General features: G+C 43.6%; 1 protein-coding gene across 1 annotated transcript; it reads left to right on the top strand.

Moving 5' to 3' along the window:
- Positions 1-22,471: 22,471 nt before the first annotated feature.
- Positions 22,472-25,740, top strand: USP51 (ubiquitin specific peptidase 51). Its single transcript, XM_036271170.1, has 2 exons — positions 22,472-22,529; positions 23,330-25,740. The coding sequence occupies exon 2, from the start codon at positions 23,368-23,370 to the stop codon at positions 25,486-25,488; it is 2,121 nt and encodes a 706-aa protein (XP_036127063.1). The 5' UTR covers positions 22,472-22,529; positions 23,330-23,367; the 3' UTR covers positions 25,489-25,740.
- The last annotated feature ends 1,900 nt before the right edge of the window (positions 25,741-27,640 follow it).

The following is a 27,640-nucleotide window of genomic DNA, read 5'->3' as shown; positions in this document are numbered from 1 at the left end:
ATGCACAAGGAGTTGCAAACCCAGTGGGTACTGGATCATGGGGAGGTCAGCTAGAGTTTCTTGGCCCCCGCCCCAACCTCCTCTAGCTGAGGTCAGGCACCTTGCCTCCCTGATGCACCTCCATGTCTACTGAGCATCAGTTATGTGCCAGGCACGCTTCAGAGCACCTTAGTAACATTAAGTACTCCAAACATCTCAACGTAGGTGATGTGGTGCTTTCCATTTTACAAGTAGGAGATGTGCTGCACAAGGTGGTCAGATGGACTGGCAAGGGCACTTACCAACAATGGAGGAGTCAAGTTTTGAGCCCAAACAGGCTGATTCTCAAGGCAGACTTATAACCGTGGGCTCCGACTGGCTGGCAACCCAAAGTGGCAACTCAAAGTGTGCCATTGCGCTTGCTGCCCCTCACCACTGGGGACAAGGCTCCCCACTGAACCACAACTGCTTGGAAGGACCATGTGATAGCCAGTCCGTCTGTCTGAGCACAGGCCTCAGGGTCTGCATGACAATGCTACTCCAGTGCTGGAGCTAATGCTGAGTTTTAGAGTGAACGTGACAGAGCCCTGGTGATCTTGACTTGTTTAAACCAGACCTCGCCTCTGGAGGCTGGCCCAGCGCCAAGTGGAAGTGAAGTCCCAGAGCCACAAGCTGTCCTCCCCTTAACTATTAGAACATCCTTATCACAGGACATACACCCCTGGGAACATTAGCAACTCTGATCAAACTAAAAGCCACTGTGCCATTTGGGACACTATGCTTTACACTGCTGGGTACACACACACACACACACACACAAACTGTACACCTGTGGGGGCTTTCTCCCATTGGCTTCATTCTGATGTCTCCCCACTGCCTACCGAACCTCTCTGGCAAAAGATCCCATCTGATATCACCCCAAGCGTGAGCTTCACCATGAGGAAGAGGCCCATCTGCAGGCAAAGTCCAGGGCCAGATAAGGCTTTCATAAGATTGGGCCTCACAGGTCACAGGGTCCAGGCCTACCCCAGGGGAAGAATAATCATGTGGCTGATCTGAGCCCGTGAGAATGAGTTCAGACTCCGTGACGAGAAACAAACAAGAGAAGAAGAGATGGCACTGGGGCCATGGGACACCCATTTGGAGTGCGGCTTGTTTGTAGATGGGCTCCTGCAAGGCACACACCCACCTTCTACCCACTCCAATAGCCCTGCCCCAGATATGTCGCTCCAGGCATTGCTGCAAATGGACATTGAGTGTTGACTCACTGTGTTTTCCACTCAAACAATGTTTTCGTTCACATGTTTGAAACAGTGTTCCTCTTTTCAGAGAGGAGCTCCTGCAAGATGCTCCCCAGCCCTGCTGCACAGACTGCAATTTAGGCTATGGGTGAACTGATCCTGACTCATCACTGCTCCATAGGAAGTCTTAAGGTAGGAGGAGCCTCTAGGATTTTGCCTTAGGCACTTTTGAAGTCCTGACAAGATAAACAAGTTCTGGGCTCCAGTGGAGCAGCAGTTGAGATAAGCTATGCAAGTTGAATGGGAACTTGCAGCTCCCACAACCAAGGTAATAGCTAAGGGACCTAGACAAAGTTAGCTAACTTGTGTCAGCTTCAGGACCACTAACAGAAACATGGATGGCGCCTCCCCGCTTAACAGACACATTGTGCAAAATCAGTCAGCTGACCTTCACAAAGCCCTTGGACTGCGGCTTCTCAAACCATCTGCCCTGAAGGACGGTGAAGGACGAGTACTTTTTCTTTACCAAGTCAGTCACTCACGGATCGATCAGCACACATGTACAACCTAAGGGAAATGAACTAATATAAGAAGAGGAATGACAAAGCACAAGCCCTGATGTGCTGACCATCACAAAGATTCTCACTTCATGCGACGGAATTTCCTGGACATGTACTTTCAAACTCTGTGCTTGCCGCAGATCAGATCGGTGGCACAGTTTCGCGAAGCAGAGAGTCCACAGTCAGGCTGCAGGTTCACCCTTCTGCTCTGGCACACTGCCTGGCCCATCAGACACATTCCATCCCTGGGGAGGGGATAGCAAGGGGATTATTTCCAAATATGGTTCTTACCGTGAAGAGGATTAAATAACAAGAAATTGCCAGTAAAAAGAAGACATATTAATGTTTCAATTGCCGACAGAGTGTCCAGAGTTGTGTTCACAAGAAGCAGTTCGGGTGTTCAAGGAGAAGATGTCCCAGTGGTCAAGACTTCCACTGGGCCTGGCAGTCCAGGAAGGAGGAAATTTACTTTGTAGCTTTTTTTTTTTTTTTTATCCTCACCCGAGGACATTTTTCCACTTTTTGTACAGATAGAGTGGGAGGGAGAGAGAGGAAGAGAGAGAGAGAGGGAAACATCGATGTGAAAGGGACACATCGAGTGGCTGCCACCCGCACGACCAACCAGGGCCGGGGACAAACTGCAACCGAGGTACGTGCCCTTAGCGGGAACCGAACCCGGGTCTCTCCGGACCACAGGGGGACGCTCTAACCGCTGAGCCAAACCGGCCAGGGCTACTTTGTAGCTTTTTGTGTTTCAGGCTAGTAGGGAACCTTCATGCTCATTGACACATTTTGGCAAACCCCAAAGTATAAAGGAAATATTAGCCTTAATCCCCACATCCAGCGGTTACCTGTGCTAACGTTTGTGTGTATACTTTCAATGCGTAGGCAGGAAGATGGTAATAATGAATGCAGTAAAACTTACCATCACAGCTAAATATCTGTATATATACTGCATGCTATACATACATATTTGTAAACATTTACACGAGTCTTCTGTATTTTGATACAAATGTGTACTGTGATCAGGGTCTCCTCTATTATCACGGTTGACGTCATCAGCCCTCCTGGCAGATTCCCACAGTTGTGTCCAGGAGTCTGATGACGGTGACACAGATTGCTATCAAGAACTGTGTGTGCACTACAGTCTCCAATGAGCAATCTTGGAGTCTCTGAGACAGCTTCAGTGTAGCCTCCAAGTTAAGGTGGTGACTCTGCTGATGTGGACATTATCCCCAAGCACTTGACACAGCTGCCAGGGCCCAAATCGATGCCAGTGGCCAGCTGCATTTTGTGTGGAGGAGAGTGGGGCGGCCCTGTCCTCAAGCCTGAACGCCAGTGTGGTCCCTAAAGTCCCCTCTCAGAATACCAGGCCCCTCCCCTCCAATCAAGGTTATCTGCAAAGAAGTCCCAATCTCTAATGCAATGCACCACCGGGCCATTAAAAGATCCAACACCCTGATCTGGGCAGTTACAGCACACATACACCACACACACACACACACACACACACACACCAAAAACAGATGAGAAAAACACACACACAGACACTCACTCTCACACCCACAAAACACACTCATGCACAAACATCCAATTTGTCTCTCTCTCTCTCTCCCTCTCTCTCTCTCTCATATCTTCCCCAGACACGGCAAGGTAAGAAAGTGCACAGTGGGCTCATGGTTCCAGGTCCTGAGCAGCAGTTATTGTGCGTAGGTGGTGACTACATATTACCTGTAGCCCTGGGGCACAGAAGGTCCCAATTCCTGGCACTCAGCCTGGAAGTCTCCCAAAGCCGGAGATAAGGCAACATGCTTCTCAGCTTCTTCTGTGCACTGTTACCTACTTCCTCTTCCTGCGGTGAGGTGTCCCTCCCATCGAATGACTCTCTTGGAATGTAACTATGATGAGAAAGCAGATATACCTGCTGCTCTCGTCAAACAGCAGTCTCAGGAATGCTGCCTCAGAAAGAAGAAGACTGAGTGTACATGTGCAGGGGCGATTAAAGAGTACAAATAATCCACGCCTCAGGACAGGAATAGGAGTTCTGCATGCAAAGCAGCAGACAGGTGCCTGGGAGGAGAGAGGAGAGAGGAGGGATGACCATAGAGTCCTGCCCTGTGACCCGCAGCTGACAACCCAGCAAATATTTCCCTGAAACTCCCAAGGGATCACCTGGCACACCTTTTTTCCCACCAGCTCTGGATAAGGAGACTGATTCCAGAGAAAGGCTCAGTCCATGGCATGTCCACCTTTGATAGGAGGCTTGAGACCTGTAGCTAACAAGTGCATGGGCTGAAAACCCCTAGAGAAAGTCAACAGCAGAGGCCCTTAGTCATCAGCTCATGCTGCTTATAGAGGAGGAATGGCCGGCCCTTCCTCCTCACCAGATGGCTGATGCCCCTAAAGTCTTCTGCTCTTTCTAGAGAGACTCTCACAGGGTAGGGTGCAGAACTGTAAATGTTGGGAATGAAGCTTTCCAACAATTATCTGAGGCCCATGGACCAGAACTGTGACTCTTAGCTTTCCCAGCTAGGTTTCTAATGCGAACCTATGTTCCTCGACAAGTCCCGGCAGGAATTACATGGATCAGCGATGACATTAGGTGAGAACAAAACCAAGAAGTAGAAGAATAAAAACCACATGATCACATCAATAGATGCCGAAAAAGCCTTCGACAAAATCCAGCACCCATTTCTGATAAAAACGCTCAGCAACGTGGGAATAGAGGGATCATATCTCGACATAATAAAGGCCATATATGACAGACCTACAGCCAACATCATACTCAATGGGCAAAAACTAAAAGCATTTCCCTTAAGAACAGGAACAGGACAAGGATGCCCACGTTCGCCACTCTTATTTAACTTAGTACTGGAAGTCTTAGCCACAGAAATCAGACAGGAAGAAAAAAAATAAAAGGATTCCTAATTGGAAAGGAGGAAGTGAAACTGTCATTATTCGCAGATGACATGATACTATACGTAGGAAACCCCAGACTCCATCAAAAATTTGCTGGACTTAATAAATAAATTTGGCAAAGTAGCAGGATACAAAATTAACGTCAAATAATTGACAACATTCTGATACACCAATGATGAACTCACAGAAAGAGAAACTAAGATAACAATCCCATTTACCATCACGGTAAAACAATTAAGATACCTAGGAATAAACTTAACCAAAGAAACAAAGGACCTATTCGCAGAAAACTACAGGTCATTGAAAAAAGAACTAGAGGAAGATATCAAAAAGTGGAAGCACATACGGTGTTCACGGATTGGAATAATTAGCATCAATAAAATGTCCCTACTACCCAAAGCAATTGATAGATTCAATGCAATCCCCATCAAAATACCAACGACATATTTCACAGAGGTAAACAAATACTTCAAGACTTCATGTGGAACCAAAAAAGACCTCGAATAGCCACAGCAATCTTGAAAAGAAGAACAAAGAAGAAGGGATCACATTACCAGATTTCAGGTTATACTTCAAAGCCACTGTAATCAAGGCAGCCTGGTACAGGCACAAGAACAGGCAAATGGAGCAGTGGAACAGAACAGAGAACCCAGAAATGGACCCAAGGCAATATGCTCAATTAATATTTGACAAAGGTGGCAAGAGCATACAGTGGAGTCAAGATGGCCTCTTTAATAAATAGTGTTGGGAAAATTGGAAAGCTACATGCAAAAAAATGAAACTAGACCATCAACTTACACCACACACAAGAATAAACTCACAATGGATAAAAGACTTAAATGGGACTTATGAATCCATAAAAATCCTAGAACAAACTGTAGGCAACAAAATTTCAGACATCATACACAGCAGAATTTTCACTGATACATCACCTAAGGCAACAGAAACAACGGAGGAAATGAAAACATGGGACTACATCAAACTCAAAAGCTTCTGCACAGGAAAAGATACAATCATCAAAATGGAAAGGCAACACACTGTATGGGAGAGCATCAATTCCAATGATATATCAGATAAGGGATTAATTTCCAATATATATAGAGTGCTCATACAACTCAACAAAAGAAAAGCGAACAACCCTATTAAAAAATGGGCAGAGGAAATAAATAGACACCTCTCCACACAGGACATACAGATGGCTAAGAGACATATGAAGAAATGGTCAACATCACTAATCATCAGAGAGATGCAAATTAAAACAACAATGAGGTATCACCTCACACCTGCCAGAATGGCCGCCATCAACAAATCATCAAACAACAAGTGCTGGCGAGGGTGTGGAGAAAAGGGAACCTTAGTGCACTGCTGGTGGGAATGCAGACTTGTGCAGCCACTATGGAAAACACTATGGTGGTACCTCAAAAAATTAAAAATTGAACTTCCACTTGACCCAGTGATCCCACTTCTAGGAATATACCCTAAGAAGCCTGAAACACCAATCAGAAAGAATAGATGTACCCCCATGTTTATAGCAGCACTATTTACAAGAGCTAAGTCTGGAAACAGTCCAAATGTCCATCAGAAGACGAATGGATCAAAAAGCTGTGGTACATGTACACAATAGAGTTCTATGCAGCTGTAATAAAGAAAGATCTCTTATCCTTTGAGACGACATGGAGGGACCTGGAAAGTGTTATCCTTAGCGAAACACAACAGAGAAAGACACGTATCATATGATCTCACTTAGTTGTGGAATATAATGAACATAACAGTCTAAGGAATGGGGTAGTCCTAGAGACGTTGAAGTGGGGTACAGACTGACAATCCCCAGCAGAGGGGTGGTGGGGGAGAGATAACCCACAGCACTTATATGCATTTGTGCATGAACAATGAACATGGACAACAAGGTTTGGGACTGGGGGGGGGGGTGGAATCAGTGAGGGAAAAAGGAGAAACATCTGCAACAAAAATTAATGAATTAATTATATTAAAAAAAGAACAAGAAATAAATGTTGATAAAATACCTCTGAATTATGTGTTTTAGGAAAATTGTCAGGACTGTGAATGCCAGGAAAAGGAAAGAAGCCGTACCTAGAGTAGACCCAGTTTGATGGCTATGCTACAGTTTTCCTCAAAGCAACCCACAGTCAATGCACTACAACATTGATGTCCCCACATGCATGCTGAAAACACCTCCAAGAGTGCAGTTGGTACCAAAGTGGAGATCAAAAGCAATGGGGGAACTAGTGGGGTGCACCATATTTACCATACCAAGAACCCATGGACTGAGTAGCTCCCCCTTCCACTGTGTACTGCTTTGTTGGAGGGAACAATCACCAGCCACAGTCATGTTCCTGGCTTTTGGATGCTAATGGTGGTAGCAAATTTAGGGGCTGTCGCGTCTCTCTCCTAAGGCAAAGAAGTCAAGGTTGAACTGGCTGTTGCAAGTTCCTTGTCTATATATTTACTCCCCATCCTCCAGTCTCACCATAGCTCTGGCAAACTACAGAGGGTGCTCATCTAATAAGGATATGGGTAGGAAACCCCTATCATTCTCTGGCCCATAGATTCATGAGTCTGGACCTTACTGCCAGTTAGATCTCTGCACAGCAAGAGTAAAATTTGAGTGGGTCACACATTGTGGTGCTTGGGAATGGAAGACTTGGGCCATCTATCCTCAGATTGGTAGAGTCAACCAGCAAGACATTATGTATGGTACTAACTTCTTTTTTTTCTTCTTCTTTTTTTTTTATCCTCACTCGAGGACATTTTTCCACTTTTTGTTCAGGTAGAGTGGGAGGGAGAGAGAGGAACAGAGAGAGAGAGAGAAACATCGATGTGAAAGGAACACATCGAGTGGCTGCCACCCGCACAACCGACCAGGGCCGGGGACAAACTGCAACCGAGGCACATGCCCTTAGCGGGAACCGAACCCGGGTCTCTCAGGACCGCAGGCGGACGCTCTAACCGCTGAGCCAAACCAGCCAGGGCGGTACTAACTTCTTGACTGTGTTGTGGGAGTCCCAGAGCTAAGGAACATCAGTAATTACACTGAGGCGATTGCTATTCACCCTTTGATAAACATTCTCTCTTTTGGTGACCCCCCCCCACACACACACTTGCACACACACACACAGAAACACACACACACACACACACACACACACACACCTGCCCTCCACACCCTGGTCTATGAGCATCCACTATCTCAATTCTCATGGGTTGGGGCTGCGGGTACCAATTACATATTTTGGGAAAGATTGGAACTTGACATCAAAAGGTTTGCTACCGTACTTTTGCTGGGCTGTGTGACAGTGGGCAAAGCCTTTCACTTGTGGAGTCTCAGCATCTCCACTGCAAAGTGGATGTAACAATGATAATACCTACTCAGTGAGATGGCTAGGAAGGTGAAATGAGGTGCAGCGCATGCAACTGCTTTGTGCAGTGTAAGGGGTCGGGGCTAAGCAGCTAGTATGAGTCCTATCATCGCTAAATAAAATAATAGACAGGAAAGAGTACTATGGTGCTGGTCCACATTCCCACCAATGTGGGAAGAAGGCCTATCTGTCCAGTGTCATTCTTCTGGAAATCACAGCAGAGACTGTGGCCCGAGAGTGAGTCCAGGGATCAATCCTCTCACCATGATCTTAGTGGAACGCAAGTTCCATGGGTACAGGCTTTTGTTGGTTTATTTGTTTTATTTGCTGATATAAACCAGGTGCCTAGAAAGGTACCACAGGCACATTCAACAGTCATTAAACACTGGGTGTGTGAGTCAGTGAATCCTCTTGAGCATCTAGTAAAAACGATGTCAATGATAGGGATAGTAAACACTTTCATATGATTGGCATATCATCACAAAGAAACCAGGTGACAGTAGAATATTACCTCACTCATCTTCAAATGAAGGATACGGAATTATTTTAAAACATAAAGACCACTGAGGCTGAGGGGCACGTGCAATGAATCATTAAGCTGAGGGTCAATTGTGTAATAGCAAATGCAGGGCACTTGCTAGGATGCTCTGAAGGTGGTGTGAGATTCTCCCCCTGATCCTGGGGCAGATTCTTGAATGAGCAAGGAATGCTATTCATAGCTCCAGCTTGTATTAAATGAGCATCTATGACATTCTGAGTGTGTATTTATATTATTTATGTCATAAAATGTCACCCTCACAACAACCATATCTGATAGGGTTTATAACTGCCCACTTCCCAGATCACATACTTAGAATTCAGAGAGGTTAGCTAGCTTATACACTGCCGTGAAATGTTTCTACCGAACGGCAGATTGAAGATTTAACACCAGTCCTGGCAAGAAGAGAGCAGATGATATTCACTTCAACAAAGAAATGGACGGGCTGTTTTCTCTTTTGGCACCGGATCAAGGAGCAAAGGAGAACCCCATGAGGGAACTTTGCATCCTCAAGCTCTGCCTCAACATCTGTGTGGAAGACAGTGGGGACAAACTGACCCAGGAAACCAAGATCCTGGATCAGCTCACAGGCCAGACTCCTGTATTCTCCAAAGCCAGATACACAGTCAGATCCTTTGGCATTAGGAGAAATGAAAAGATTGCTGTCCACTGCACAGTCCCTGGGGCCAGGGCAGAAGAAATCTTGGAGAAGGATCTAGAGGGTATGAATTATGAAAACATAACTGGCCAGATACCAGAAACTTTGGTTTTGGGACCCAGGAACACATCCATCTGAGGATTAAATGTGACCAAACATTGGTCTCTACAGCCTGGACTTCTACGTGGTGCTGGGTAGGCCAGGTTTCAGAATCACAGACAAGAGTCGCAGGACAGGTTCCAGCAGAAGTATGATGGGATCATCCTTCCTGGCAAATAAATTCCCATTTCTATTCAAAAGGTCAATAATATATTTTCAGTGAAATGGAAAGAAAGAAAGGGAGGGAGGGGGAGGGAGAGGGAGGGAAGAAAGAGAGAGAGAAAGAGAGAGAGAGAGAGAGAAGAAAGAAGGAAGGAAGGGAGGGAGGGAGGGAAGGAAGAAAGGGAGGGGAGGGAGGGAGGGAGGGGGAGGGAGGGAGGAAGGAAGGAAGGAAGGAAGGAAGGCCCAGAGAAGATGAAGGGGTTAGGCAGGGTATTGAGGGACTCTAAGCCACATAATCAACCACATGCAATGTGTGAATCTTTTAGAATCCTAATTTGATCAAACAAATTGTATAAATACGTTTAGGAGACAATTGTGGAGATAGAAACGTTACTGGGTAGTAAGTAGATGATGTTAAATCAGTCGTGGTCGTTCCCCTGGGTGTGATATTGTACCGTCCTTATCTATAAAAGTGTATTTCTGGATGCAATGAGTTGATGCCTACACTTTGATTCACAGAACTCCAGGAAATAAATGGGTATAATGGAATATACATGAAGCACAAACTGAAAAACGTTAATGATTGTTGAAGTTGATGACTCTTGACCTTAATGGGTACACAGAGTGCATTACTCTATTCCTTCTGCTTTCATGTGTTTGAATTTTTCCATTGTAATGAAAAAAATGAAATGCTTGAATTACTAAGGGCAATGTGGGGGCAAGAGATGAGGAACAGAAAAAAAAAGAAATAGTCACATTCATAGGAACAAACTGGCAAGTGAAATATGAAAATGACTGAATTATCAGTCACATACTCATAGATGTCATGCCAATTGCATATTCTGGCAGATATAAGCCATTCTTAAACAAATGGTGCTGGAAATGATTCTGCAATTTAGAACAAAGTTTATTTACTCAGAGAAAGACATTTGAAAGAACGGGATATCTTCCCGATTTCTTGAACACGTTATTTCTTAAAAAATTACTATTTTGTTCTTGTTGAAGGACCTATAAGCAAATTATGTATAAAACAATATGCACCTCTGGTAAAATGTTGAGGGAGGGCGGTGTGCTTGAAATCCTCTTCCGAAAAGGGAACCAGGTGACAGGAATTACTATATTTCTTACATGTAAACTTAGTAGAGAAAATCATCTGGGTGCAGACGGTTTTTCAGGGGTCAGAAGCAAGGGCGCACGTCTTAATCTAAGTCATCACCATCTTCAGGGCACTAGAAATATAGTAAAGAATCTTTCATTGGTTAGGAACTTCTGCAAAGGGCATCCTCTGTCTCTGGGGATCCATTATCCTGGTACAGGAGGTGGCAATTTTTCCATAGTGCCCCACCAAATACCAAACCTCTGTTCATTGCTGTGCCACTCACTGGTAGAACACAATGCTGACTGAGACAAGTCCCAAAATTGTGTGTGTGTGTGTGTGTGTGTGTGTAGATGGGATGGGCCCTCCCTGGACAGGGGAGATGAGAAGATGTCCCGTCTATAGAAACTATCTTTTAAAGAAAATAATACAGAAAAGTGATTCAAAAAAGGTGTCATTATTTTCTTTTTTTATTGTTGTTGAAAATGATACAGATGTCCCCCTTTTTATTGGGGTGTAATAATTTTCTAATTCTCATTGAATATATAACATAGACAAAGCTCTGTTTAAGGCACCAGCAAAACTGGGACCACTCGCCTGTCCCCCTCCCTCCAAGAAGAGATAGGCAGACGCAGAAATAATCAATCTTTATGTACATAAAGATTGTTAAATATCCAAGAATTTAACATCAGAAATTGGTATTACATTTTCGCATACAGGTTTGGGGACTATAAATTTGTTTTCTATGATGTATGTGTGTGCACATGGATATGTAGGATTCTGTGAACATGGGTGAGTGGTGAGTGTGGGTGAGTATGCATATGGGCCGGTGTGTATGTGCATGGGTTGTGGGCATGTGTGTGAGTACACATGTAGGTGTGCGTATGTATGTATGTGTGGCAGGCTGCATACGTGCATATGTGTGTAGGGTCAACAGAGAACTATATCCTTTTCTCAAGGGTTCTTGAAAGTCATGATCTGGCCTGAGATTCAACCTCTGGAGCTGTATCTGGAACCAGGATCACAACTGCCGCCACCACCACCGCCGCCAGATAAAGTCCACTTATGGGGGACCTACCGCAGCTAGGTGCTTTCCGAACATCATTTCTGAACATCCTCATGACCACCAGGTGACCCCAGCAGTAAAATCCCAAGTCACAGCTAAGGAAAGTGACATCTGTAGGGCTGCAATTCACACCTTTTGCCAGATACCAAAGGTCTGCTCCATCCAGGGCACCACGACACAATGACAGAAGGGTTTTCTGGGTTCTCTGATGGCAGAGCAGTGAGGAGGACCCTCATCAGGGGACGCATTGAAGGGGGGATATTGAACTGTGAGACTGGAGATAAGCAACTTTGTTTGATGAATTCCATGCTTGAGTTCCATAGTTGGGCCAATCTGTCACCAGTTCCTCCTTCGACAGCAGTGTAACTGTCTGGTGTGCAGGATAGGAAAAGAGAATGCGGGCAGGCCAGTCCTCCTCAACCTCTCAAGTGAGAGAAATATAGTTTCCTCTGACTCACACAGACAGGTTCCTGGGGGCTATCTGTCTGGGGATCGGGCCTCCGGGCAGGCTGATTTGAAATGCTTCCAAAGGGATATCATGCTTCCAAGAGCTGGCCCCTGTGGGCCAGAAGCTGAACCTGAGTGTGGGAAGGGGAAAAGAGGGCTGGAATTCGGGCTGCTCTCTCCTCCCCCAAACCCAGGAGGGTTCCTTTAACCCTCAGGGCTGCTGACTTCCTTCCTTGTCTAGGTGGTTTGTGGCTAAGTGGAGCCATATTTATAGAGTGCTCTATGATTCTTTGGTGAACGTTTGTTTTATGAATGAATGATCAAATTTATTAGCAATGAGTAACCAACCCGACTTCATTAATTTTTTTTTTGATAATACAAGTTCATGAGGATTTCATTGCCGTATTTTAAACACCCCCAAAACCCATAATAAATGCACGGGTAATAAAATATCTTCTCACTATGAAAAAAACCCCACAAAATGTAACAAAGGCACATGACCATAATTTGTGGAAACAAAGAAAGAGGACAGGTAGTCAGATATTATCTCATCGCCATAAATTCCCAGTGTTTGTATTGCAATATATTGGTTTCCCTTTTATGTTCCATGAATATGCATGTTTCAGATGGCTAAGACCATGCAAGAAATAGGATTTCATGCCCTGATCTTTTTACTTTATATTGATTTGTGAATATAGGCATATGAGTCCTCACAGAGAGAAACTATCAAGTCGCATTTGCACACACATTAGACACACTGCGGTTTTCAAAATGATAAAATTTGATGCAGGCCGACCTGTCCGTCCCCGAAAATCCAGAGCATTTGATCTCTGTGGGTCTGATGGGCTCTGATGGCACATGGAAGGAGCCTCAAGTCTCTCAATCACTGGCAAACTGTGGGGTGTGGCTCGGAGGAGAGGAAAGGAAGATGGCCTAGGGTTGCCACCTAACACTGGAGCCTCTTGCTCATTTCCCCATCCAGCTCATACAGAGGGCGCCAACCCTGCTCCTTGGTCCTGAAAATGGTTAAAAATGGAGCTGCAATAAGAAAAATCCTAATGAGGAATCAAGGAATGAAGTGAGAGCTGAAGAGAATCGATCCTGATTTCCAGAGCCCCTTCCACCTCTAAATGAGAGCCTGCATGGGAAAGAAACACGAGACCTCATCCATGCAAAGATGATATTCAAAATATTTCGCAAATGGTATGGTGTTTACATCAATACATGCATCAGCATTGAAGTGATAAAAATCAAAATATATTCCTTTTTGTCTCCTGAATAAACTGAAGCTTAACAGCCAAGCTCTATTAAAGTTCTAGGCACTGCTTGATATGATTTCTAAACTCTTTTGCGTCTCTGTCCCTACAGGGAGGCTGCTGAGGTCCAAGTATTCACTCTACTTTCATTATTTCATTGTCTAGTACTTTAGAATGTTACATCTCTCAGCTGGTTATTTGAAGTAAGATGGTAAACATCAACTTCACTGGGAAAAGACTTTTGAATATTTACTTTACTGCTGTTCATGTGCCAACCGGAGATAACTGAACATGATGACTTATTGCCAAACCGAAGCATTTGCAAAATTCCCTGACAGGTGGGCTAAGATACCGGACTTGCTCCCCACCCTGTCACTGGTAATATCTTTTCAAATACAAAACATGTTCATCTGAGTATTTTCTCATTAACTCCATTCTCTCAAGCAAAGACAATAATGTTTGGTGAGTTATTTCAGGTGGCGTGCCTTCCAAATGTCACATTTCAAGTAAAATTTTGCAAAGCTTTTTGGTTGAAACACTTGCAGGATGACCAAACAACTGATTGGCTCAGGATTAACCCCAATCCAGCACCAAAGGTCCTGTGTCCTGGGAAACCTCTTCCTGGGGCATGAGAAGCCCCAGGTTTTACAGATGGATGCAGGAGGTTGCCTGGAGGTCACGGGGAAGCACACAACTCATGGCAGCTCCCCAGATAGGTGCGGAAAGCAACAGAGCTCTTAGTGTCAAATAGATACCTCATGGATTACAGCCTTCCCTAGCTGCTGAGCTGTTTCATCCCCTGACTATTGATGTTGAGAGGCATGATTTGAGGTTCACAGTAATGGATCGGGTGTTCTTGCATCACTTTGCGTGATGTGAGCTGAGTGTACAACTTAAGCATCTGTAATGCTGAGTGTAAGTCACCAGCCTGGCACTCATTTGACTCACGGGGAACAACTTTGGAAACCATTTCCAGGTATTTGATCCACCAATACACAGGCAGATGTATGAAATGAAGTTGTTGAAGTATATTCTTTGCAGCTTCAGTTGAGATGACAAAAAGTAGAAAACAGCCCAATCATCTACCTAATGAAACTGGTTAAGATGATCAAGGTCCAATCTCATGCATCCATTCAAATGTAAAGAACCTCTAAGTTCTTGTATAAAAAACTATAATTACCATATTTCACTTTTTGAATGATTTGTTAAATAAATATTGTATAGATTTAAGGTGTAGAACATGATGGATTGATTTGCATATACATACTGAAATGAGTACTACAGTCAAACTAATTAACATGTGTCCTCAGTCACTGTGTGTGTGTGTGTGTGAGGAGAGGCCCTGAAATCTACTCTCTCAGCAAATTTGCAGTATTTCAGTGTTAAGTGTGGTTATTGGGTTCATTAGAGGTCCAGACTTGTACATTTTACTCAATTGAAATTTTGTAATTCTTTATGTTCTGATTTGGGATGCTTTCTAGGACACCCTGTTCTGTTCTGTTTGTTTGTTTGTTTGTTTCAAAACACTTTAAAGCACAATGTTTATTATTGCTGCCATTTGTGTTAAAAATGAACTAGACGGTATCCATTTAGATTTGTACTTCCGTAGAATAGTTCTGGAAGGATGCTCATGAAACTTAAAATAAAAGTGGCTCTCACTGGCAGGGAGATGGAGAATGGGGTCAGGAGAGGGAGGAAAATATTTCGCTATATACAGTTGTGTCCATTTTGGATTTTCTGCCTGTGCTTCCTAAAATTAAATAATTGTGTGGATTTTCATGTCAGATATAGACACTGTCTTGTTCTTTTCAGAATCTTACATGGTTGAAAGGATAATACAAACTACTGCATTTTTCCCCCCCACACACAATTATGTGAGGTGAGCCAGGCAACAGTTCACCTTATATATTATATCTCTTTTATTCTCCCACAAATTCAGAAGATTCATGGCTCTTATATTTAACATCAGAGTTTAGATAATCATCCAAAATTGGTGGTCTCTTGATTCCTCATGTTTTTGCTTTTTTAGTTTAAAAATCTTAAAATTTTAGATGTCAAAATTGTATTCATTGGCAACTTGAACAAGAATCAGCAATAATTGAAATTTACAAAAATAAAAGGAAAAAGAAAATTAGTAGTATCAATTATGAAATGTCAGGATAATGAAGTAGTGACTTGCTCCAAAGCACTGCGTGCTTCATAAAGAATGGAAAACAAAACTGTACTTGCCCCCATGAGGCAGATCAAACCCGCAGTCAATAAGCTTGGTGGATGTTTCTCAGATGTCCCAGTAATAGGATGTCCATTTAGAGGGGTCAGCATGACATGTAATGATTTATGTGACAATTTATATCATTACTTTACCACTACTCACAGGTACTATTATATATACTTGCTGACATGTAAATATTTCAGTATTAAAAAATAGTATGGCTACCCGTGTGTACTGTCTGTGTATCAGCTGCACATTCCTGCCCTTCTGCTGAGTCCCCTTGGAAGCCTCTCTTTTGGAGTCTCTCCATAGTCAGACCTGAGGGCACCCTCCAGTTATGGTTCTAGCATTCACACTCCTCCTCCACTGGGACATGCAGTCTGTTGGCTTCTTCCATGAATAAAGTTTCCTGACTCCCTCATGCAATTATCAGTATTTACTCAGAACTGTGTGGAAATATAGTGAACCGAGCACATGCCCCCTTTGCACCCTATCTTACAAAGAGCTAAAGCAAATAAGTGATAAGGAGACAGAACATATAGCACTGTGTCAAAAGTTCTGAAGGCTCCAAGGCCAGCACTCCCCATTCTCATCTGTGGAATCTTGGGTCAGACTGAAATTGTCCCTGTGTTTTCCCAACTGTAAGATGTGAATAACAATACCTACCTTCACACCACAAGGGATAGAATACAATTTAATAGGTATAAAAAGAAGAGCACATAAAACACACTTAATAGATTGTTTGTAATACATTTGCGCACTAAACAGACAGTGCTCAGGGCATTATGAGGCAAGAGAAGTCAGAAGATGGAATTCAGAGAGGTCTGTGTAAATGAATGGAAAAAAGACCTGTGTTAATTTTTATCTACTTCTCATTTAAATTGAGCATGTCCAATTATGATTCTAGGCAAGAGATCACAGTCACATTAGTATTACATGTGAAAATGTCACCAATAAATATTTTCATTTCATATTACATTGTTCCACATTTCTCAAAGTATTGTTTATACTCACTACTTTGAAATTGTGGTAGTTATTGCGGCAAAAAAATTAAGATACCTAGGATTAAACTTAACCAAAGAAGTAACGGATCTCTTCACAGAAAACTACATGTCATTGAAAGAAGAAATAGGGGAAGATATAAAAAAGTGGAAGCATATACCTTGTTCGTGGATTGGAAGAATTAACATCATTAAAATGTCCATACTACCCAAAGCTATATATAGATTCAATGCAATCCCCATCAATTTACCAACGATATACTTCACATAACTAGAACAAATAATCGAAAAGTTTATATGGAACCCAAAAAGGCCCCGAATAGCCACAACAATCTTGAAAAAGAAGAACAAAGTAGAAGGGATCACATTCCCAGACATCATGTTATACTACAAAGCCACTGTAATCAAAACAGCCTGGTACTGGCACAAGAGAAGGCACATAGATCAATGGAACAGAATAGAGAATCCAGAAATTGACCCAAGACATTATGCTCAATTAATATTTGACACAGGTGGCAAGAGCATACAGTGGAGTCAAGACAGCCTCTTCAATAAATGGTGTTGGGAAACTTGGACAGCTACATGCAAAAAAATGAAGCTAGACCATCAACTTACACCATACACAAGAATAAACTCAAAATGGATAAAGGATTTAAATGTGACTCGTGATTCCATAAAAATCCTAGAAGACAATGCAGGCAAGAAAATTTCAGACATCATACATTGCAGAATTTTCAGTGATACATCATCTAAGGTAATAGAAACAAAGGAAAAAATGAACACATGGGATTACATCAAACTCAAAAGCTTCTGCACAGCAAAAGAAACAACCATTTAAATGGAAAGGGAACCCACTATATGGGAGAGCATAATTGCCAATGGTACATCAGATAAGGGATTAATTTCCAAAATATATAGAGTACTCGCACAACTCAACAAAAGGAAGACAAAGAACCCAACTAAAAAATGGGCAGAGGACCTAAAGAGACACCTCTCCAAACAGGACACACAAATGGCTAAGAGAAATATGAAGAAATGGTCAACATCACTAATCATCAGAGAGATGCAAATTAAAACAACAATGAGTTATTACTTCACACCTGTTAGAATGGTCACCATCAACAAATCATCAAACAACAAGTGCTGGAGAGGGTGTGGAGAAAAGGGAACCTTAGTGCACTGCTGGTGGGAATGCAGACTGGTGCAGCCACTATGGGAAACACTATGGTGTTACCTCAGAAAATTAAAAATTGAACTTCCATTTGACCCAGTGATCCTCCTTCTAGGAATATACCCTAAGAAGCCTGAAATACCAATCAGAAAGAATACCCCTATGTTCATAGCAGCACTATTTACAATAGCTAAGATCTGGAAACAGCCCAAGTGCCCATCTGTAGATGAGTGGTTTAAAAAGCTGTGGTACATGTACACAATGAAATACTATGCAGCTATAAGAAAAAAAGATCTCTTATTCTTTGAGACAACATGGAGGGACCTGGAAAGTATTATCCTAAGTGAAACAAGCCAAGCAGAGAAATATCACATGATCTCTCTTATTTCTGGAATATAATGAACTAAACTAACTGATGAACAAAATAGACCCAAAGTCATAGAAGTAAGGTACAGACTGACATTCCTCAGAAGGGGGTGGGAGGAGGATAGGGATATACCACAGAACTTACATGCATGTATGCATAACCGATGAACATAGATAACAAAACTGGGCACGGGGTGGGAGGGGGACAGGAAGGAGGGAGTCAATGGGAGAACAAAAGGAGAAACATCTATAAGAAAAAAAATAAAATAAAGAAATTGTGGTAGTTATTATGTCCATCACTAGATATTGTTATTTAATGTATTAATAAGTAAGTACATATGTTATCAAATCACAATATTAAAAAAATTTAAACTGTATTTCAGTATATTAACTGTTATAATCCTGTGCATGTAATTTTATGCTTTTGTTTAAAACAATATTATTTTCTCAAGGGAGCCACAGACTACATCCAGCTGCGAAAGGGACCCAAGGTGCCAAAAGTTTGAGAATGCCTGTGTTAGATGTTGTTAAACAGGAATCCATGGGGAAGGAAAGGGATTGGGCTTACACGCTGTTTTCACATATGCTTTCTCACAGACAGGAACAATAATACAGAGGCTTCTTGGTTGAGGCACTAGACTAATGAAGGACAAAAAGTGAAGCTGAGATTGGGTATATTTCGGGGTGGGGGGAAGTCGAAGTACGTTAGGCAGGTTTTCCATTTTAAAAAACCAAGCGGCCAAAGGGAGTCACCATGGGTCAATGAACTGGCTAGGAGTTGGATACAAGGAAGAAAGGGAGCAGAAGGAATCCAGAGGGGGAGGGGCCAGAGGTTGGCAGGCTATATGGGTCCCAAGAGACCTGAACCTAGTCCATAGCACTCTCCCAGCAGACGCAGTCAGAGGCACGCAATGGCTGCAAGTGTGCCTTTGTAATGCTGGCTTCAAAGAAGCGAGGTGATTGAGAAGTGGCCCAGGTTTGGAGAAAGATGCTGCATAAGGTTGCAGGGGGCCTGTTTTAAATGTCCTGAGGCATCACGAGCACAGAAGCAGGCTTTTTCCAGATCCTTCTGTTTCTTATTCCACTCCACCCAAACCTGCTGCAGTTAGAAAACCATAAGACCAGATGGCCTTGACCTGTGATTCTTTATACATTAACTCACAGCAGTGGTTCTCAAAGTCTAGTCCCCATAACAGAAGCACAAGCATTCAGCACGAACATTAGCTGGTCAACTGTCAGAAACAAATTATTGGGCCTCACTCTAGTTACACAGCCAGCAAATAACCGAGTCAGCATTTCCATCTAGGTCTAATCCAAAATGAGCAGCTTTTCTGTTAGCTCTGGCTGAGCAAATGCCCTCATTTAAGGGAAAAATGTATTTTCCTTCATAAATTAGTCTGCAATTTCAAAAAGCTTTTCCTCCAGGTACTTCTATATGATTGAGATTTGGTCATGTTTCCCAGCTACACTTCCACAGGACATCTTTCTTTGTGGGTGGTCTCTTTAGTCAGGCTTCCCTTTGCTGAAAAGGGGCTAGGGTTAGGAGAGGGTGAGGGGCTAGGGCAGGGTCCAAAATAAGAGAATTAACAGGACCCTCTTTAGGGAGGCTGGGTCTAGCAGGGTCCTGCTTGTGTAGTGCTGCTATACTCTTGAGGGACCCCCTTTAGATCTGGGGGATCAGAGGAGGCCTCCTGGAAGAGGTGACACTTGAGTTGGGTGTAAAGCAGGGGGAAATCAGGAGGGAGGCCAGATCCTGGGAGAGTGGTCCAGACTGAAGCCAACCTGGGGATGCAATTGAAGCAGGACCTCTGGGGTGATTTTGGAGTCATCATGGAATCCTGAGGACCTGCTTCCTCTCCCTGTTGTAGCCCTGAGAAGTCTATTGTTAATAGGTAGATCCAAATCACAAGGTTTGGTCTGGATGGAATAGGCCAGTATGTAGGGGTGATGACTGGCTATTTTGCAGGCAGGGGTGGCACTGCTGGGACTTCCAGGGCCACTGAGCTTTCCTTACCCCGCTCCAGATTTTTGCCAAAGTAGGGTCACTCAAAAAAAAAAAAAAGGGTTATTTGGAGGGAGGGGAAGCAGCCAGGGAGGTAGGAGGGACTGCCCCTCCAGCCACCAGAAGTCTTCACCTTCCCATGTCACCTACCCACTCACTAGCAGGTCACACCATTTCCTCTTTCTGACCCTGTCTCTCTTCAAAATCCTCCTGAGCACCCAATGATGATTCCGTTCCTGCTTCTCTCACCTCACTGCCACCTTGTGTGCATGCTCCTCCACTCTCTAGTGTAATCTTTCCAAATCTCACATCTAAATCTCTAATATTTACACAGGTTCAAGTTTCAGTGTTGAAAAACTCTGCTGTCCTTGCTACGATTCATATTTTACCCAAAGTCCTTTGAAAACTAAGGAGGAAGTAAAACTAATGTCCCAAAAGGCACCGCAGTTTGATCGCATCATCCCATGGTTTGAGGCTCCTTCTCAAGGCTCCTGTGCTGAGCTTACCTGCATCCAGTGGAACTAAAAACTCTAGCCTGAAAACAGTAAGCCTTCCTTCTCTGGTGTAATGTTGTGGCATTTAGAACCATAAGAGTGGCAGTGGCCTATCCAGTCAGCTGTATGGCCCCTAGCTCACTTGGGGGCCAAGTATTTATGAACTGGAAGCCTCATTGGGATTCCTTCTAAGTTGCCATGAATTTATGGTAACAACTGTTAACAGGTCAAAACAGCTCTTTTCTTTTCTTTTTTTTTTTTAATTTATTTTTTCCTTTATTGACTTTTAGAGAGAGAGGAAGGGAGATAGGTACAATGAGAGAGAACATCGATTGGCCACTTACTGCATGCCCCCCACTGGGGATCGGGCCCACAACCTCGGCATGTTCCCTCACCGGGAATTGAACCGGTGACCTCTTGGTGCATGGGTCCACACTCAACCACTGAGCCACACTGGCCAGGCCAAACCAGCTCTTTTCTGACTTGAGGAAACTGAGTTCTAAAGATGATGTGTAGCTTGCTTAAAGTTATAAACACAGCTACTAATGATAGAAAAATATGAGAATTGCTCTCTTGTATACCAGGCAAATGTTCCTGAAAACATATTCCTCTGAAGGATACTGTTATTTGAACCTCTTAACCTATAGTCATTCTGGGCTATAGGACAGTTATGGTGTTTCTTCTCTCCAAGATCATGTTGATTTGTGTATATCCTGAAAATTCACATAGATTATTGACTCTCTTTGACTCCCTAAAATCACTGACATTTTAGGAAGGCACCTACAAGATACCACTCTCAAGCCTGAGAAAACTAAATTATAATCATGAGGTTTATAAAGATGGTCCCTGAGACATTAAATGTAGCATTAAATATACCCTCAGTGATAAGCAGAAATATTCCTGGAATTGGACAGGGAGGGCAACAAGTTCTGAAAGTAGCAATTTCATATGGGTTGTGTCCTTGAATGTTGTATCTGTTAGAGGGAAGGAAAAATCTCCTGGAGGATACAATTTGTTTTACTCTGCTTTTCTCACAGCATACACTAGCACAGTAGTACAGTTAAGGGATCCATGTACATTTGTTGATTGCATGCTCACGTACATGAATGGTTAGGAGGGATAAATCCAGTGAACTGAGCAACAACTTTGAGAAACCTTCAAAAGAGAGAAGTGTTCTCTTTTGCTATACTTTTAAGTATCAGGTATTATGCTATAGGCTGATTTTAAGTTGGAGAGTGACAGATGTAAAAGATAGAGCTTGCCATAAAGATCTTTTAGTTTATATATACTGATTTAGTGTTCATAACAGGTTAGGGTTATTATTGCCACTTTTGTATAATAAATGAAACAACTAAGGCTCAGAGGTTAGGTGTTTTATCTGAACTCACACAGCTAGTAAGTGCCTGGGGCTCTCTTCAAGTCCTTGCTTATTTTTCCTCTCCCCATTCTCCAGAATAGCATTCCTTTCTCCACTCAACTCCTAGATATCTTACCCCGATGGTTCCCTGAGGGCTTCCTGCCAGAGAGTTGCCATCCCTGCAACCCCCTTCCCCAACGAATCTTTTTTTCTGCAGAGCGCGCGGGCCTGGAGCCAGGTGAGGCCAGAACCTCCATTTCAGAAGCTTTCTCTAGAATCCGTCGCTGTGGTTACTTCCAGTGGAATCTGTTTCAGGAAGAGGTTTGTCTGCGCGGGACAGCGGTGCCATTCATCACTGCAGGAGGGCAGAATCCGGGGCCGGGGGCCGCACGTCGAGAGGGGAGGGGCTAGGGGGCGGCCCCCTTGTGACCAGCCCCGAGGAGAGGTCAGGAGAGAAGGCTGGTTGAGGAGCGAGCGCCTGGACAGCAGCAGCCGCTGACGTTCTGAATCACGCGCCCGGGGCCCAAGGTAACGCGGACCTTTAAACAAACATTGGGGCTGGGGGCGCTGCGCGGCCGGGGGTGGGAAGGGGCAGAGAGTTTGAGGGTAGAGTGCTGAAGATGGGGGTTGGCGAACGCGTGGAGGGCGTGAGAAAGATTCGGAGTTCTCGGAGGGATCAGGGAATGAGGGTGCTGAAGCAAGAAACGAGGTGTGAGGGAACACAAGCGCGAAGGAGCGTGAGAGGGCGCAAGAGCGTGGCTGACCAAAGGACTGCGCTTGGAGGTGGGGGCGGAAGGTGGAACACGGACAGCCCCAGAAGCATAGGTAAGGTGGAAGCAGGGGGCCATTTTCTTCCCCGAGCCCATTTTCCATAGTTGGCCCCCTTTAGGCCATTTTTAAGGTAAAATGTTGACCCAAGTGTGTTTTAGGATATAAGGAATGAACGTCAGAGGAAACTGTACCAAAGGGAGGCTGCTCAAGGCGCAGGAAAGGCAGTCAGAGGGTAGCGCGTTTTTTAAAGATTCCGTCTCTTTCCACCCTAAAGCTCAGGCCTTACCCCCGCCCCCACCTTTTCCACTCTCCTTCTGCCTCCCCCCCACCCCGCACCATCCCCCTCCGCCCCGGGCACCGTCCGATCTCATTTAAAGCAGGTAACCGCCTCCGTCGGTCTCCACACTAGCTTGGGAACCTCTGAATAGAGGGGGCGGAGTCTGCAGCGTCCGCGGCTCAGCTCCAGGGCCGGCGGGAGGGTCGCGGGGGCAGCATGGCCCGCCGCGGCTGGAAGCCAGCCCGAGCATTCACAGCAGCCCGTCTCTTCCCATTCACAGCCGCAGCTCGATTTCTCCCCAAGCCCGGTGGTGAGCTGATGGCCCAAGTTCGAGAAGCTTCCTTGCCCTCCGCCTCTCTGGTCCGCTGGAGCTCGGGAGGTAGGGGCGGAGCCTCACCCGAGGAGGCGGCTGAGAAGGCGGGGGAGATGCTGGAGGAGGCGGCGGCGGTGAGGGCGACGAAGGCGTGTGCAGGCCCGGAAGCTGACGAGCTGAAGCTGGAGCCATTACAAGAGCGTAAGCTCGCGCCTGAGAACTTGACGTGGAGGAACAGCAGCCGCGGCGACGAGAAGGTGCTCCCTTCAGTACCCCCTCACTGGCACAGCAGCTCCTCGCCCCTTTGCCCGCGCCGCAAGCCCCGCCCGCGGCCCCAGCCCTGGGCTCGCTCCCGAGGCCCGCCCGGGCTCTCGGCCCCACCCCCGCCCCCCGCCCCTCCTCCCCCTCTGCCTTCCCGGCCCAGGCCCTGGCGTAGATCTCGGCGTAGATCCCGGCCCGCTCCCAGGCCCCAGATGCGGCAAAACTGTTTTGGTGACTTAGGCGCCTCTGGGGATCGAGGTGGCTTTGGGGACTGGCTGCTGGAGGTGGAGTTTGATCAGGGTCCCACAGGCTGCTCTCATGTGGAGAGCTTTAAAGTAGCGAAGAACTGGCAGAAGAACCTTCGGTTGATCTACCAGCGTTTCGTTTGGAGTGGGACCCCAGAAACTAGGAAGCGTAAGGCAAAGTCGTGCATCTGTCATGTATGTAGTACCCATATGAACAGACTCCACTCTTGTCTCTCCTGTGTCTTTTTTGGCTGCTTTACTGAAAAGCATATTCATAAACATGCAGAAACAAAACAGCACAATTTAGCTGTAGACCTCTACCATGGGGTTATATATTGCTTTATGTGTAAGGATTACGTATATGACAAAGACATAGAACAGATTGCCAAAGAAACAAAAGAGAAAGTTTTGAAATTATTAACTTCCACCTCAACAGATGTTTCTCAACAACAGTGTATGGAATCAGGTGTTGAAGAGAAGCAATCAACCTGTGAGTCAAAGGAACAAGAGCCAAAATTGGTGAAACCCAAGAAAAAGAGGAGAAAAAAGTCAGTGTATACTGTAGGCCTGAGAGGGCTAATCAATCTTGGGAACACTTGCTTTATGAATTGTATTGTCCAGGCACTTACCCATATTCCTCTACTAAAAGATTTCTTTCTCTCTGACAAGCACAAATGTATAATGACAAGCCCCAGCTTGTGTCTTGTTTGTGAAATGTCTTCACTTTTTCATGCAATGTATTCTGGGAGCCGAACTCCTCACATTCCCTATAAGTTACTGCACCTGATATGGATTCATGCAGAACACTTAGCAGGGTACAGGCAGCAGGATGCCCACGAGTTCCTTATTGCGATATTAGATGTGCTGCATAGACACAGCAAAGATGATGGTGTTGGGCTGGAAGCCAGTAACCCCAACTGCTGTAACTGCATCATAGACCAAATTTTTACAGGTGGCTTGCAGTCAGATGTCACATGTCAAGCTTGCCATAGCGTCTCCACCACAATAGACCCATGCTGGGACATTAGTTTGGACTTGCCTGGCTCTTGTGCCACGTTCAGTTCCCAGAGTCCAGAGAGGGCTGACGGCACAGTGAGTAGGAATGACCACATACCAGGAATCCCCTCACTCACAGACTGCCTACAGTGGTTTACAAGGCCAGAACACCTAGGAAGCAGTGCCAAAATCAAATGTAGTAGTTGCCAAAGCTACCAGGAATCTACCAAACAGCTCACAATGAAGAAATTACCCATTGTGGCCTGTTTTCATCTAAAGCGGTTTGAACATGTAGGCAAACAGAGACGAAAGATTAATACTTTTATCTCCTTTCCCTTGGAGCTGGACATGACTCCGTTTTTGGCTTCCACTAAAGACAGCAGAATGAAAGCTGGCCAACCACCAACAGATTGTACACCTAATGAGAATAAGTATTCCTTGTTTGCAGTGATTAATCACCATGGAACTTTGGAAAGTGGACACTACACCAGCTTTATCCGGCAACAAAAGGACCAGTGGTTCAGCTGCGATGATGCCGTCATCACCAAGGCTACCATTGAGGACTTACTCTACAGTGAAGGGTATTTACTGTTCTATCACAAACAGGGTCTAGAGAGAGACTAGTCTTATCAGACCACTTACCAGAACAAAGTAAAATAAATAGGTAAGGATTCTGCAATGACACAAACCTGCCTGGAATGGACAATGATAATACCTATACAACAATGAGCACCTCTTGAAATATCACAAAAACCTCCTGGAATGGACAATGATAACAGTACCTATATGACAATTAGCACCTTTATATAAAGAACATTTTACCATGGCCTGTGGGAAAAACAATACTAACTAGTGACCATTCAGCCTTAAATGGGAAGAGGGAGGAGTGGTCGAAAATGGTCACGTAAAGCATAATTAAAAGAGTGTTTTAGGTGGGGAGAGTGGGAATAGGGATGTTATGGCACTACTATGTCATTTGTTTCTATAAAAATACTGTGGGAAGCCAGGAAGTATTCATCAGCAAAAAACTTCACAATTGGTATTCCAGCTGTGGCTGATCCAAATAGTTTGGAAAAAAAAAGAGGGGGGGGGATAATATTTTAAAAGAGATTTTATAAAGCTTTAAAAAAATATATTTTTAAAACATTTTTCTTCCATAATAGAGAAAAATGTTTCTTTTATTTTAAAATGTTTCTTTTAAAAGAAAAATGTTTTTAAATGTTTAAAATTTTTAAGTTGTTATTTTTAAATGTTTTAAAAAATTAAGAGTTTTTTTTTAATTTAAAACTTCAAAATTATTAAAATAAGTCTTAAAAATATTTTAGAAATCCTTAGTTTAAAGAAGGGGGAATGAGTAAAACAAAAAAGATTAAAAATGAAAGTATACTCAAAAAGTTCAAGTGAAAGAATCAGCTTTAAAATTAAAAAGTTAAGAAAAGGAAACTTAAAATTTTAAGCAAAATGTTAACCAAAGCTTTAAAATTAGAGCATAAAATATGTGTTGAAAATCAAAGGTTAGCAAAATTCATGAAAGTTTATTGATTATTTAAGAAAGAGTTTTAAAAAATATAGAATGAATGAAAATTCAAATTTAGAGAAAAGTTTTAAAAGGAATGTTTAGAACACAAAATACAAAATTTATTTTAAAATTTAAATTTTAAAAAGGAAAACTAGAGGGTTTAAAAGTATACGAAGAACTTTAGACAAGTTGAATTTGAGAGACTTAAATAAAAACTAGTTAATCAAAAAGGATACATTTTTAAGACCTTTAAAAATAACATTTAAATAAGTCAGAAGTGAAAAACATTAAATATATTTAAATAGAAAAATCCTAAAATTAAACATAAAAGTTTTTTTAATTTAAGCATATTAAAGTACATACGGGTATGAAAGAAGTAAATGGAGGAGACAGGAATAATAAGACAAAGGGGTTTGTAAATATATATATTTTTTGAGTTTTATGTTATACATAAATAGAATTTTGTAAAAAAAAATTAATAGAGACTTTAATAACCATCATTTTGCAATTCAGTTATGAGATCACTGCAAGGCCTCAACCCTAGCCTACTTTGCCCTTTCAGGTTCCACACACCATTTGATTTTCTGAAGGAAGTAGAGCTATTTCTTAGGCAGAATCAACAGCATCTGAGAAAGATGAATATAGTAGGGACTCTCCCATTTAGAACTGCATTCATACAAATGATTCCCTTCTGAAAGGGGGCTTTTGACAGCCTAGTGGCTTAGGGATATTAGATCACAACTGTGAAGCTCTAGCCTTGGTGTTTGAGCCCGATGGCCTGATTGAGGAAGTGACAGGGATCCACACCTTAGGACCTCTCACCTTCCTCTCCATGGAGAAACAAAACCTTTAAATTTCCACAGTAGAACTATGGGTTTGTGTTTGATGGTTCTACTCATTCCTTACTTTCTTTTTTCCCTTCTATCATTCATGCTGGTTCCCTGAAGCCCTCAATTACCTGACCTTACCTGCATCTCTGAGTCCCAGCCTGTAGGACTCCTTCTTTCACTGTTCACCTGGTGGCTTCTCCTCCTTCAGGATTCAGCTCTGGAGCCTTTGCTGAATGCTATAGGCAGGTATAAACTGGAAAATTGTTTCTCCATCACCCGTGTATTCCTCTCACAGTGCCTCCAAAATACTTTGTCTGTACCTCAGTGATAGTACTTATTCTACTGTGATTCTACCGCAGCTTTGTGATTGTCCGCCCCTCTGCACCAACCATTCTGAGAGCAGGGGCCAAGCCTTATTCATTTCTGT

This window comes from Molossus molossus, unplaced genomic scaffold (assembly GCF_014108415.1).
Source record: "Molossus molossus isolate mMolMol1 unplaced genomic scaffold, mMolMol1.p scaffold_m16_p_2, whole genome shotgun sequence".
Classification (NCBI taxonomy): domain Eukaryota; kingdom Metazoa; phylum Chordata; class Mammalia; order Chiroptera; family Molossidae; genus Molossus; species Molossus molossus.
Note: the sequence above shows the minus strand (reverse complement) of the source record. Positions and strands in the feature narration are given on the sequence as shown.

Coding starts and splice junctions, on each gene's coding strand:
- USP51 (XM_036271170.1), top strand. CDS start 23,368: ATGGCCCAAGTTCGAGAAGCTTCCTTGCCCTCCGCCTCTCTGGTCCGC.